Raw genomic sequence first — 13,072 nt, 5'->3', positions numbered from 1 at the left:
GCCATACGAAATTTAGATTGCTAATAAACACATTGCTTTCAGTTACCATTTTAACAGCCTTTATATTCAGAATATTCTCAGAGGTTCAGAATATTCTTGTTGGTTCTTCTTTAAAGAAAAAAAAAGGCAATAATCTTGAAAAAATAAATCATGTCACTTTTGTAGTCTTTTTTTTCCCCAACATCCAGTGAAGTTGTTCTTGATTAACCAGCGCCCCCTGCTGTTCTCCGACTGTATGACACAGAGGTTACAAAACACAAACCTGAAGTCACGTGTAGTGCAGGGCTGAAAAACGTGGTGGATCAGCTGACGGCTAGGCGGAGCTGGTGCAGGGTGTAGCCGGTCGGTTTTTGAAACGGGAGCTCGCTGAACTTCGGTGTTAAATGCGACTTAATTCGGAACATGACGACGTTGGATTTGGAAAGAAGTGACTGTAATAGTATGGAGTGCAGTGACGAGGAAGGAAGGAGTGGTCGGAATGAAGATAAAGAGTGGGAATTGGTGGGAAAGGGTGGAAAGAAGCAGCGAGCTGCTGAAAGAAAGAGAAAAAAAGGAAATGAGGACAGCACTGAAGACACTGATAATGAAGGAATTGAGGAAGGAAAAGAAGCACAAAAAAGACAAAATCTGAACATTATAATAAGATTTGATGAAGGAGAAGGAGTCAAGAAGATTGATCCACTTAAACTAACAAAAGCACTTAAGACACATGTTGGGGAAATTAAACATGCTAAAGTACTGAGAGACGGAAATCTTTTGATTGGCTGTAATTCTGAAGGTCAGGTTGAAAAGGCAAAAAAGCTTGGATGGGTATGTAAAGTCAAAATTAGAGCAGTTGTTAAAGTGGGTGAAAAAAGAAATAATGAAAGCAAAGGAATCATAACAGGAGTGCCGTTAAGTGTTGATATGAAGGAATTAATTGAGAATCTGAAAGAAAGAAACAAGGAAGTAAAAGGAGCACGGAGAATGAAAAGGGGTACAGAGAAGATTGAAACAGAAACTGTGTTGCTGGAGTTTGAAACAAAAGAAATGCCAAGGGAGGTTTTCTTTGGCTTGATAAGATTTAGTGTCAGGGAATATGTGCCCAAACCAGTGAGGTGCTTCAACTGTCAGGAATTTGGCCATATTGCAAAAATATGTAAAGGTAAAAAGAGATGTGCCCGTTGTTCTGGAGACCATGACTATGGTAAATGTGGAGTTGGAGTTAAACCAAAGTGCTGTAGTTGTGGAGGAGAGCATAGTGTCGCTTTTTGGGGATGCGAGGTAATGAAACGACAATCAGTGATACAGAAAACAAAAGTTACGCAGAAAGTAACATATGCAGAAGCGTGTAAAGTAGTTGAGAAAGAGAAACAACCTGAGAAATCTCTATCAGGAGAAAAGCAAGTAATTTCAAAAATTATGGTAATGGTTGAAAAGAAAATTGAAGAGGAAAAAAAGAAAATGGTGACTTTTATTGCAGGAGTTATAAATGCAACATCGGATGTGAAATCAAAAACGGAAAGGATTCAGATTATTGTAAAGGCAGCATGCCATAGTTTAGACTTAAAGAATATTCGGTGGGAGGACATAAGGGGAGAACTGTGTAGTCAGGCAAGCCAAGAAGGATAGTCTCAATATTGCAATGGAATGCGAGGAGTCTTCTGTCAAATGGGCAAGATTTTAAACAGTTTATTTATGAATTAAAAGAAAAACCTGATGTAATTTGTATACAGGAAACTTGGCTGAGGCCTTTTTTGGATTTCAAATTGGATGGATATATTGCAGTTAGATATGATAGAGAAGAAGGAAATGGGGGAGGGTGTCTTTCTCTGATTAAAGGAGGTATTCCGTATAAAGTTATTGGAAGAAAAGGAGATTTGGAGTATGTTGCAACTGAAATATGGGTGGAAGAGAAGGTACTGTTGGTTTTAAATTTTTACAATCCTTGTAAAAAGCTTGAGGTAAGTAAACTTGAAGAGATGGATATGAAAGGAAATGTTATTTGGTGTGGAGATTTTAATGCACATCATTCATTATGGGGTAGTGGAAAAGTAGATTATAATGGGAACATTTTAGAAGAATTTCTAGATAGTAATAATTTGGTTTGCTTGAATAATGGAAAGAAGACAAGAATTGATATAAATTCAGGTAAGGAATCTGTACTAGATCTGACATTTGTTTCTAGCTGTTTAGCTCCACTATGTGATTGGCAAGTTAAAAATAAGTCATTTGGTAGTGATCACTACATTATAATCAGCAAAATAAGGATGGGCCAGGTGCATAGGCCTGAAATGATAGGAGGGAAGTGGATATTTGAGAAAGCAAATTGGGAGGTATTTTATAACCTATGTGATAGGAAAATTTTAAATGTTCAAAATGATCACAGTATTGAAAGTATGAACCGAGTGATTAGTCAGGGTATTTTAGTTGCTGCAGAGGAGGCTATTCCAAAAACATCAGGGAAAAATAGGAGAAAGTTGGTTCCATGGTGGAATGAAGAGTGTAGGAAAGCAGTTAGAGAAAGAAATAAAGCATTTAAATTGGTTAAAAGGTCTCATAATTTTCAACATTTAATTGAATATAAAAAGTCACAAGCTAAAGTCAGGAGAACAATAAGGAGCACAAAAAGAGAATACTGGAGAGGTTTCTGTGACACAATTGGCAGTAGTACAAAACTAGGGGATGTTTGGGGGATGATCAAAAAAATGGGAGGAGATAGAAGGGAATGGAGTTATCCTATACTAAATAAAAATGATATAGTAGCTGTAACTGACAAGGAAAAGGCTGATATGTTAGTGAGAACATTTGTGGAGATACATAGTGGTAAAAATTTATTAGGTAATGAAATGGAGGGAAGGGAGAGAACTAAAAAGGAATACGATGGAATCTTAAGAAGAAAGAAGAATAATAATGATCTGATGAATTATCCTTTCTCTATTGGAGAGCTAAAAAGAGCTTTGGATAGAACTAGGAATAGTGCTCCAGGTAAGGATGAGGTGTGTTATATTATGTTAAAACATGTAAGTGAGGAAGTTTTAAATAAATTATTAATTTTATTCAATAAGATTTGGAAGGAGGGGAGACTGCCTTGTAAGTGGAAAGAAGCTATTATTATTCCGTTGAAGAAACCTGGGAAAGATCAGAGTAACCCTGTAAATTACAGACCAATAGCTTTAACATCTAATCTGTGTAAACTGATGGAAAGGATGGTGAATGAGAGATTGACACATTATTTGGAGTCAAACCATTTAATTGCTCCGTATCAGAGTGGTTTTCGTAGAGGGAGAGGAACAATGGATCCTATTTTATGTTTAGAGGATGTTATTAGAAAAGCTCAGATTAATAAAGAAACTGTTGTTGCTGTGTTTTTTGATGTGGAGAAAGCATATGATATGTTATGGAGGGAAGGGTTAATGATTAAATTACATCAGATGGGTATAGGAGGTAATATGTTTAATTGGTTATGGGATTTTTTAAGGGATAGAAATATTCAAGTTAAAATAGGATGTCAGTTTTCGGAAATATGTAAAATAGAAAATGGAACCCCTCAAGGAAGTGTGGTAAGTCCAACATTATTTTCAGTTATGATCAACGATATTTTTAAAGAAATATCCATTGGTTTTGGTAAGTCACTTTTTGCTGATGATGGAGCATTATGGAAAAAGGGAAGAAATGTGGACCATCTTATTGTTAAAATACAGGAAGGTATAGATAAAGTGAGTAAGTGGGGAGTAGAGTGGGGCTTTAAATTTTCAATTGAAAAGACAAAAGTAATGTTTTTCACAAATAAAAAAATAGGGGTTGATAAGAAGTTGTGTTTATATGGGAAAGAGTTAGAAAGGGTTGATTGGTTTCGTTTTTTGGGAGTAGTTTTTGATAAGAAACTAACTTGGGGAAATCACATAGAACATATTATGGAGAAGACTAAAAAGGTTCTAAACATTATGAGGTGTTTAGCTGGGTTGACATGGGGTGCAAATTTCGATTCCCTTAGAAATATATATGTGTCTCTAATTAGATCAAGAATAGATTATGGGAGTGTGGTGTATGGATCAGCAGCTAAAACTAGGTTAAAAAAGTTAGATGTTATTCAAGCCCGAGCACTGAGAATATGTTTAGGGGCAGTTAAATCAACACCTATATGTGCATTACAAGTAGAGTCGGGAGAAATGCCATTATGCATTAGAAGACAGCAGCTAATGGTAAATTATTGGATAAGTTTAAAGGGACATAATGCAGATCACCCGGTTAAGAAATTATTAGGAGAGTGTTGGGAAAGAGGAAAGAAACAAATGGATAGTTTTGGGTGGGTTGGGGATAATAGAGCGAAAATTTTTAATGTATATTATAAGGAATTTAGTCCAACTGTATTGTGGCCTTTGAGACCGACATGGACTTGGAAATATATTAATGTAGACAGAACTCTAACAAATATTAGGAAAAGGAAAACATTAGATACTTGCCAAGAATTTTATAATCACATGCAGAATAAATATATTGAATATTTGCAAATTTATACGGATGGGTCGACAGACCCTAAAAGTGAAGCAACCAGTATAGCCATAGTGATTCCTGAATTAAAGATTAGTATTTCAAAAAGAACATCTGATTATTTGAGTGTGTTTGCGGTAGAACTAGGTGCTATTTTAGTAGCTTTAGAATGGGTGGAGGAAACTAATAGGAATAAAATAATAGTTTGTAGTGACTCTCTATCTGCGTTGACGAGTATCGGAAAGGGAAGTACAAAAAATCATCAAAATATTTTATATGAGATTATGGCGGTTCATCATAGGATCTGTGAACAAAATAAAAATGTTGTATTATTCTGGACTCCTGCTCATGTAGGTATTATGGGGAATGAAAGAGCAGACAAGCTGGCGAAGGAGACAATTAAACAAGATGATATTGTTATGCAAATAAAGTTATCTAAATCTGAAGGCAAAAGTATAATTTGGAAAGAAAGCAAGAAGATATGGGAAGATAGGTGGGTAAATGAAATTAAAGGAAGACATTTATTTAGAATACAAAAAACAGTCGATGTAGAAAGGATCAGAGGATTAAACAGGAGGGAAGAGATAATTATAAATAGAATACGAACTGGGCATAGTTTCCTAAACGGAACTCTTTTTAAGATGGGGAAACACCTTACTGGTTTATGTAGATGGTGTGATGAAGTAGAAACAGTGGAACATGTTTTGATTAAATGTAGGAAATACGAAAGTCACAGAAGATTATTAAAAACAGAACTAGGTGTTAGTAGGGAATTGAAATTTGACAAGGTGATCGATCAGCTGAATAATATTGAGGGGAAAAAGAAGATTTTTCGTTTTTTAAAAGACACTGGGATTTTTAAGAGTCTTTGAGGAGTAGGTAGTAGGAGTCAATGGAGGGCAGTAGTGCAACATAATTGGATGCAAGCTGCCGTTAAAATCTAAAGAAGAAGAAGAAGAAGAAGAAGAAGACGTGTAGTGCAGTGTTACGCAAACGCAGAAGTTTCTTATGTTGATTTTTCAGTTCATCCAGCTCTCCCAGCTGACCACCACAGGTAAGCAGCGGCTTCGAACACTATGCGTGAAGGCAGATTGATTGTTGTCGAGTCAAATTACTCTTCTCGTGTTGTGTTGTCGATTTAACAGGCTGAGAAATGAAAAACAAGCCCACCAAGTCACAGGCAAATGGATCGAAAAGTAAAGTGAAGAAAGGAGCTGCAGAACACACGTCGCTGAGTAAAAAACTGCGAGACAAGATAGATGGAGAAACATCTAAAGAGGGTGTGCTGCATCGATTGGACGACTTCGGTGACTCATTGTGCCAGTGTTGTTTTAGTTTTGGTAGCTGAATGAATGGGTCTCTTCGTTTTGCAGGGCCTTCTTACAGTTCTGCAGGAGCCCACAGGAAGACTGGCCCTGGAAGTATACTGCACTACATATACAGGAGTACTTTGGGCCAGAGTCTGCACTCTCAGATGAGACAGGTAAACATCTCTGCTTAGTTCAGGATCAATAAGGGCAGTCTGTATGTAGGGGTCAAATAATCCCTAATTTCTCTTTAGTGGCAGTCAGTCGTTTCTTTATGTAGCCCTTTACACATCAATAGCATTGCTGACTAACGTGCTTTTCAAAATAAATGTATAAAGGAAACTAAGACAAGATACATAAAACTGGAAGTGCCACCACATTTTGTAGGTATTAAAAGCCTGCCTGAATAGAAGCATCTTAGGCTTTGTTATATATTAAAAAAAATGAAAATCTTTGTCTAGCAGTGAGGGAATGTTGACCATCTGACCATAAAGAACTGGTGTGACTAAAGAAGTTTTATTTATTGCGTTTACTTGATAGGGCCAGACACATAAACCTCATTTAATGTAACAGCAGTCCTATGCCTGTATAAAAATTGTTCATGCTTACAGCATGAGCAATTTGCAGCAACAACTCAGCTAAATAAAAGGGAGAAAGGGCATTAAGAGCTTTAAAACCAAATAATAAAAGTTTACCATTTATTTTTAAATGGACGGGAAGCCAGTGGAGTGAAAGTAAAACTTCTGTAATGTGTGACCTAAAAGCTGAGAGGCTTCGTTCTGAAAACTGTTCGGGGTGACTCAGGCATGACTTTGGAATACCGATGGCAGTTGATTCTGATAAAAACAAGAACAAACTACAGGGGCAATTTGTTTGCCAAATTTGTGCTGCTGTAGCACATTTTCTTCGAAATTTGAAGTGTTATGGATTATGAGAAGATATTCTCAGCATGGTGTTTGAACTGTTGGCAAATTGGAGCTACCTGTAGCCAGTCAGAAAATTGTCATTGGACATAATTAACAATACATTTATTTCCACACAATTGGATGTTTTCATTCTCTTTTAATCAAATTTATGATTGTATGATTTCAAATGCTCACCTCATTATCTCATTTGTGTGCGCCTCTTGTCTCTCTCCTTCAGGCTTTCTATCCAATTCCTGCAGAAATTATTCACTGCATACAATTTTGAGGGATGTTTTTCCAGTGTTGTACAGAGCCTTGAAAAACTCTATATACCTCTCGATCTTATTTGGGTTGTAAATTTATGCACAACATTATTCCTGACAGGGATGATCAGAGATTAATGTAGTTGAGAATGAGAAGACCTGTAACAGCAGACATGTTTAGGCCTGGCTTGGATTTTTCCTGCGGCGTTCTGCGGCATACCGAATGAAAATCTGGTTTTAAAAAAACCCCACAACAAAACTTGTTTTGTCTCTCGCAGTGTCTCCAGGAGCCGTTTGTTCGATCTCTGTCATCCTACCATTTTCATGGCGCCAGCAGTCCATTTAATCGCAGAATCACCTGCTTGGAGTGGCACCCCACTCATCCCACCACTGTGGCTGCAGCCTCAAAAGGGGGGGACATTTTTCTGTGGGACTTTGAGAAGTCTGAAACAAAAAGCTTTACTCGAGGGGTGAGTTGATGTGTCTGATTGGATTTATCTCAACAGCATGGAGTGGTCCTGCTGCTCTTTATAATCATCTGCAATCCTTTTGTGGCTAAAGATAGTAGGTGGATTTGTAGAAGTGTGCATCCTTGATGTGCCTTTCGACAACCTCTTTTGATTCTCTGCTTAGATGGGGGCTGGAGACTCAGTAACAGACATGAAGTTTAACCTGTTAAATCCCGGTCAGCTCTTCACCTCGTCTATGGGCGGTACAACATCTCTGCAGGATTTCAGTGGGACAACCCTAACAGTGTTTACATCCACAGACTCCCTGAAGTAAGACTAATAGGCCTTTTTCTTTCTCCATCAGGGCTGTAAGCTCACTCGGTCTAGCATCAGTCTTCTTATCAGGCGGCCCCCAGCAGATTCAAGCATTTCCATGCAAAGCAAATGCATTATTGGCCTGCATTTGTATTTGTGTGTGCAGAACGGAGCGGGAGACTTCATTGGCGGGATGAAGTTTTGCCCCACAGACTTCTCCAGAGTTTATGCGGCTTCTGGTGAGGGGAAGTTGACCCTGCATAGCTTTGAGGGCCACACTCCCACCCTGCTGTCCAGAACACAAGACTGCAGTCATGATCACCACAATGTTTGGTGAGGAAACTGAAAGGAAGACTGATGCTTGACAGTGGCAACATTTGCCTTTGAAAAGTATTTATAAGCCTTGAACTATTTTTGTTTTGTCACATTACAACCACTAATCTCTGCGGTGATTTCATGTGTTGCAACAACTATATCTAAATTTAAAGTTTTTTAAAAGTGGAACCGTCATTTTGGCAATTTCTGTTTTTTTATTTATATTTGTGCTTCTGATAGCTAAAATCCAGTGCTACAAATTATTTTCAGAAGTCCTCTATGAAGTATATATTGTGTATTTTAATCTTTAAGTTTCTGTGAACGTCTAGCACAACCAATCAGTCTGGGGGTGTACTGATAAATTGGCTGATTGGTCGGCCAGATTTCCTTGATTTGGGGTAATTGGCGTAAACCTACATGTGAAATTGATCTTGTGTAGCCCCACAAAGGTCTGAAAATCAGCCTCTGTCACTTTTTGCTCTTCCATGAAAGTGTCGTAACTGATAGTCACCTCATAGTTGCTAAGTTGCCAATTTAGAGCAACTCTGTCACAGTGTCGGATACCGAGAAAAATCTCTATCGGCCAGAATCGTCAGGTTCAAATTTTTAAAGATCCATGATAAGTGCATCCTTAAATAAATAATCTGAAAATACAAAAAGGTACACCCACCAAGACATGACTGACCTCCTTAAATGACATGCTGAGAGCATTATTTGAAGCAACAAAAGGCCCATGACAAATCTAGAGGAGCTACTCAACAAGTCGAGTCGCTACTTTTGGTTTTTATGTAAAAGGTTTGTGGCTCCAATATCACAAAATGTTAAAGAGTTGTGTTGATATTATTTGTGAGGCACAGTACAAGCTGTTTATGCTTTTCTAGTTTTCTGTTTTGTGCTCTTTTTGTGTATAAGCTATCCTAAGTTAGTTTGTTTTTTGTGTCTAAAAGTCATTCTCTAAACCTCAAAACATATTAGTTTATTTCTATTGATTTGTTTGATTAAGTACTAAAGCATAAAAAAGTTTGTTGGGGGGTTGAATGTTACATAACGGAGTAGACAGAATTCTGTAACTTTCTAAATTGATGTAATGTTCTTAACTATTATTTATCACAAATGTCGCATATGACACCATTTTGCTGATTATTGCTTACATTTTCCAAATGGTTCTTCTTTTTTTCCCAGCTTTTGGTACTGTTGTGTCGACGTGTCTGTGAGTCGGCAGATGCTTGTGACTGGGGACAACATGGGAGAGCTTCTACTTCTGGGTCTGGATGGGAAAAAGGTTTGTTCTTACAGCCATTTCACAGCAGTCTTCTAAAAATTGTTTTATTTTTGAATGCACTAAATGAATCTGAGTTGAGAATTTATTTAAAGCAAAGGATTGAAGACGTAAAAGGTCTGCAATTGGTAGCAACTAGATCAATCATTTTGTTCATGTTCAGGAAGAAGGAAGACATTTGGTGAAATCAAAGTCAGTATTACTTCCAGTCAAGAGAAATATGATGGTTATGTTAAAAACCATTTGTTGCATTTGCTCTGTTTAATTGTTAGATTTTCAGCAGTAAGTTGCACAAAGCCAAAGTGACACACGCAGAGTTTAACTCCCGATGCGACTGGTTGCTGGCGACGGCCTCGGTTGATCACACGGTGAAGCTCTGGGATCTGAGGAACATCAAGGACAAGAAGAGCTTCCTCTACGAAATGCCTCACGAGAAAGCCGTCAACTCAGGTTGGAATTCTGTGTCTTTGGTAAACTTTTATTTTTTAATTCTTTATAAGTCTGGTTCATACTGAAGCAATACAACCTTTTTGATGTCAAGTATCAGAGGAAAAATTAATTATCTTTAGATTGATTTAAAATTCTTCAGGCTTCATTCCAGAGTGTTGCTTTTAGCCCAGAGGGAATAAAACAAACAAAACAAATGATAAAAGAAACAACTGAACTCTGAATTTTTTGGGGTTGTTTAATAATAACAGAAATTCTCTATTATTCTAACATTTAGCTAATAGAAATACTTTTGACCTATTAAAGGAAGAGGTTTTACTAAGTATTGTTAAATGGTTAAAAATAATATTTTCATTCAGTACAGATAAATATTTGGATTCTAGTTTACTTTATACCAGATATCTTTAAAAAAAAAACTGCTTTTTCTCAAGGGGCTGTGAGCAAATAATCTCTCAGCATGATTTAATATAAGAAATGAGAGCGAATATTTGAAGAAATTTTAAGTTAGGACCTTATTAAGAGATAAAAACCTAAAGGAACCCATTCTGTTAATCTACTGCAGCCTATTTCAACCCTTTGGACGCCTCCAAGCTGCTCACAACAGATCAGCACGACCAGATCCGCGTGTACTCCTCCTCTGATTGGTCGAAGCCTCAGCACATCATTCAGCACCCACACAGGCAGTTTCAGCACCTCACACCCATCAAGGTTTGTTGTCTCTCTTCAAGTTTATTTCAGTGGGAATAAAAGGAGAATACGACTTTATAAACATTTGATTAAAAAATCCATCTGGTTTTATGACTAAAAAATCTTATTTTGGGCACTATGGCTGTAGAAAGATATATTTTTTTTAGGAGAGTCTGTCTGTGACAACAAAATAATGACGGATTGTTCTGTAGGCCACCTGGCATCCCCTGTATGACCTGATTGTGGCGGGCCGATACCCTGATGACCGCATCTGCACCGGAGATCAGAGGTCCATTGACGTCTTTGACTCCAACAGTGGAGAGTTGGTGTTTCAGATGTATGACTCCACTGCCTCAGGGATCAAATCGGTGAGTATCACTTAATTTAAAAAGTCAAGTTAAAATAAACTAATTCAGGACCTTTTTAAACCAAGAGATTCTTTTTGTTTTTTTTCTGCAGATCAACAAGTTCAGTCCAATGGGTGACGTCATCGCATCTGGAATGGGTGAGTTATCTTCATAGTTACACCTGAATTATATTTTGTTGTATTAAAGCTACAAACTTTCAGTGGATTTTATTGGGATACTTTATACGACACACCAATACAAAGTAGTGAATAACTGAAGGATAATCATATTTGGCTTTGGGGGTATAATTCGCTCATTCTTTTTGGAAAATAAGATCTGTTTTGGTTCAATTTGACACATGAATATGATTTAGTCTACATCTCTAAATTGTAACTGTTTATATATCTTAAGGGTTGTTATCCTCCTCTAAGTCCTTTTGTCACTTTTTTTTTTTCCAAGGCCAGAATCGGCCATCTAGTCGTACATAACTAATATTTTCCCACAAGCGCTGTGGATCTCTGCAGCGCTTATGTGGCTTTTGGCTGCACTGGATTTTATTTAAATTTAGAGGTATTAGAATAAAGGGGGATGGATGACACATAAAGCCCTTTCCACATTTATATTTGTGAAAATTTTGGAAAATCATCAGTTTTTTCCTTCACTTCACAGTTATGTACTACTTTATGCTTTCATGTCAGTAGATTCATTACAGTTTGTGAAGTGCAGTATAAATAAATGTGAAAAAAGTTTAAGAGGAATAAAAGCTGAATTCAGCAGTAAAACTCTCTTATGATTGCTCTCAGGTGTAACACTACTGATCTGGGACCACGATGAGTCGCTGGTCAGCGGCCGACACAAACCGATTGAGGAAACGTCGGCAGACTGGGTCAGAGGTCAGCGGAGGGGTCAGCGGAGGGGTCAGCAACGCTCCGGCAGAGACCGGAGGGGTCCGACCGGGGATGCAAAGCTGAAGAAAAAGCTAGCTTCTCTGGAAGAAACCGAGACCAAAACCAAAACCGGGTGCACCAAACAAAAACAAACTCAGAAGAGGAAACTGTAGAGAGCTGAGAAATTTAAGTTTATTTTTGTACATTTCTCTGTTAGTGTTTTGTGTTTCTAACATCAGGGATTGTTTGCATGTTGACAAACAATACAAACCATATAAAATGGTTCGTATTTTATATGAACCATTCGTATTTGCAGGGCTGTGTACATTTTTCCTGCACTTTTTCTACTGTAAAATAATAAATATCTTCATTCGTATATTGCTGAATATTTCTTTAAAAAAATGTTTCCTGTATAATTTTAATATCCAAGCTTCCGTCGTTATGATTCCTTTAAGCATAATTGTAGAGAAAACCTCCCCGTAGGTCATAGGTGGTGATGTTTGCCAGCTGGATAAGCGCTCCACCCCAAACCTCTCGCTCCTCCTTGTTTCTCTGGACCCCAACCTGCAGAGCAGAATACACCATACTCAGAACCTGGTTCTCAAACTGATCCCGAGTCAGAGGAGACTTCCGACGAGCCTCCTGTGTCTTTATCATGAGCTCTGTCGAGATCAGAGTCCTTGGAATGCCGTCATTGATCTGAGACAAGAATTCCCGTCCTTTCCTCATCGATGCCAGCTCTTCGTCCAACAGGAAAACGTTGTTATCCTTGTTTAACTCAACCCCACTCAGTAAAATCTGTGAAGAATACAGAAAATATGTTTTTACCACAGAAAAAAAACGGCATAGATGCTTTAGTTATCTGAAAGTTTGTAGAGGTCGGACATAAAGCTACCTCAAACATCAGGTTTGCATCGGAGAGATCAGCATTTGGACCTGAGCCTGCTGCCACATCTGAAGAGGAAAAACTATAATCGTCATAGATTTAATTATACTACTGCTAAAAATTGAGCTGATTTACCATTATAACTGTCATTACTTCAGTATCTACAATACAAACTGGACAACACATGAATTACCTTAGTGTAATGGCATAAACTATCAGAATGTATTGTACTCACCTTGCAGCACTTGACCAAGCCAAAGCCATAGAATAATTGGGAGCCAGAGTCTTAGTTGTGGATTCATGCCTCTCTAGATTAGAACAAAAAGAGGAAAAGCAACATCTGCCCTACCTCTCCACTCATGGAAAGAAGAAAACTTCCCCTGAATACCACAGATTTTTTTTTCAACTTGGAAAACAGGCAGAAACCAGATGGCTCCTCTGGAGCAAGTCTAGGTTGTGGAAATTTTTCTAATTTAGATATTCTTTATCTTGCAAAACACAATAAAGTGAAA

The 13,072-nt window shown here is 37.7% G+C and overlaps 2 protein-coding genes across 5 annotated transcripts; one reads left to right on the top strand and one right to left on the bottom strand.

The window, feature by feature from the left end:
- Nucleotides 1–264: 264 nt before the first annotated feature.
- ddb2 (damage-specific DNA binding protein 2) lies at nucleotides 265–12,050 on the top strand. Of its 3 annotated transcripts, XM_028000799.1 has the most exons (12): nucleotides 265–283; nucleotides 5,457–5,527; nucleotides 5,619–5,753; nucleotides 5,847–5,956; nucleotides 7,227–7,418; nucleotides 7,879–8,045; nucleotides 9,210–9,309; nucleotides 9,579–9,756; nucleotides 10,316–10,461; nucleotides 10,653–10,808; nucleotides 10,900–10,945; nucleotides 11,591–12,050. In XM_028000799.1, exons 3-12 carry the CDS (start codon nucleotides 5,627–5,629, stop codon nucleotides 11,845–11,847), a joined length of 1,479 nt encoding a protein of 492 aa, XP_027856600.1. In that variant the 5' UTR covers nucleotides 265–283; nucleotides 5,457–5,527; nucleotides 5,619–5,626; the 3' UTR covers nucleotides 11,848–12,050. The 3 variants fall into 3 exon arrangements, with proteins under 3 accessions (XP_027856600.1, XP_027856611.1, XP_027856620.1); XM_028000810.1 differs by lacking the exons at nucleotides 265–283; nucleotides 7,879–8,045 and adding an exon at nucleotides 7,582–7,727 and having other exon boundaries at nucleotides 5,437–5,527; XM_028000819.1 differs by lacking the exons at nucleotides 265–283; nucleotides 7,227–7,418 and having other exon boundaries at nucleotides 5,437–5,527.
- On the bottom strand, nucleotides 11,847–12,935 carry LOC114134309 (protein FAM180B). 2 transcript variants are annotated; one of them, XM_028000832.1, is made up of 3 exons: nucleotides 12,796–12,935; nucleotides 12,570–12,628; nucleotides 11,847–12,472 (listed from the first exon to the last, which is right to left on the bottom strand). In XM_028000832.1, exons 1-3 carry the CDS (start codon nucleotides 12,860–12,862, stop codon nucleotides 12,125–12,127), a joined length of 474 nt encoding a protein of 157 aa, XP_027856633.1. In that variant the 5' UTR covers nucleotides 12,863–12,935; the 3' UTR covers nucleotides 11,847–12,124. The 2 variants fall into 2 exon arrangements, with proteins under 2 accessions (XP_027856633.1, XP_027856641.1); XM_028000840.1 differs by having other exon boundaries at nucleotides 12,570–12,642; nucleotides 12,796–12,934.
- Between the last annotated feature and the right edge of the window lie 137 nt (nucleotides 12,936–13,072).

Source organism: Xiphophorus couchianus, chromosome 2 (genome assembly GCF_001444195.1).
Source record: "Xiphophorus couchianus chromosome 2, X_couchianus-1.0, whole genome shotgun sequence".
NCBI lineage: Eukaryota > Metazoa > Chordata > Actinopteri > Cyprinodontiformes > Poeciliidae > Xiphophorus > Xiphophorus couchianus.
The sequence above is the reverse complement of the archived record's forward strand: the minus strand, read 5'-3'. Positions and strand labels throughout refer to the sequence as shown.

What these genes read in the sequence shown, in the direction of transcription:
- LOC114134309 (XM_028000832.1), bottom strand. Translation starts at nt 12,862, where the DNA reads ATGAATCCACAACTAAGACTCTGGCTCCCAATTATTCTATGGCTTTGG. An exon ending in GCTTGGTCAAGTGCTGCAAG is followed by an intron (nt 12,629 to 12,795) that starts GTGAGTACAATA and finishes TTTCCTCTTCAG; the next exon opens with ATGTGGCAGCAGGCTCAGGT. An exon ending in ATGCAAACCTGATGTTTGAG is followed by an intron (nt 12,473 to 12,569) that starts GTAGCTTTATGT and finishes TATTCTTCACAG; the next exon opens with ATTTTACTGAGTGGGGTTGA.
- ddb2 (XM_028000799.1), top strand. Translation starts at nt 5,627, where the DNA reads ATGAAAAACAAGCCCACCAAGTCACAGGCAAATGGATCGAAAAGTAAA. An exon ending in TGGAGAAACATCTAAAGAGG is followed by an intron (nt 5,754 to 5,846) that starts GTGTGCTGCATC and finishes TTCGTTTTGCAG; the next exon opens with GGCCTTCTTACAGTTCTGCA. An exon ending in CGAGAAAGCCGTCAACTCAG is followed by an intron (nt 9,757 to 10,315) that starts GTTGGAATTCTG and finishes AATCTACTGCAG; the next exon opens with CCTATTTCAACCCTTTGGAC.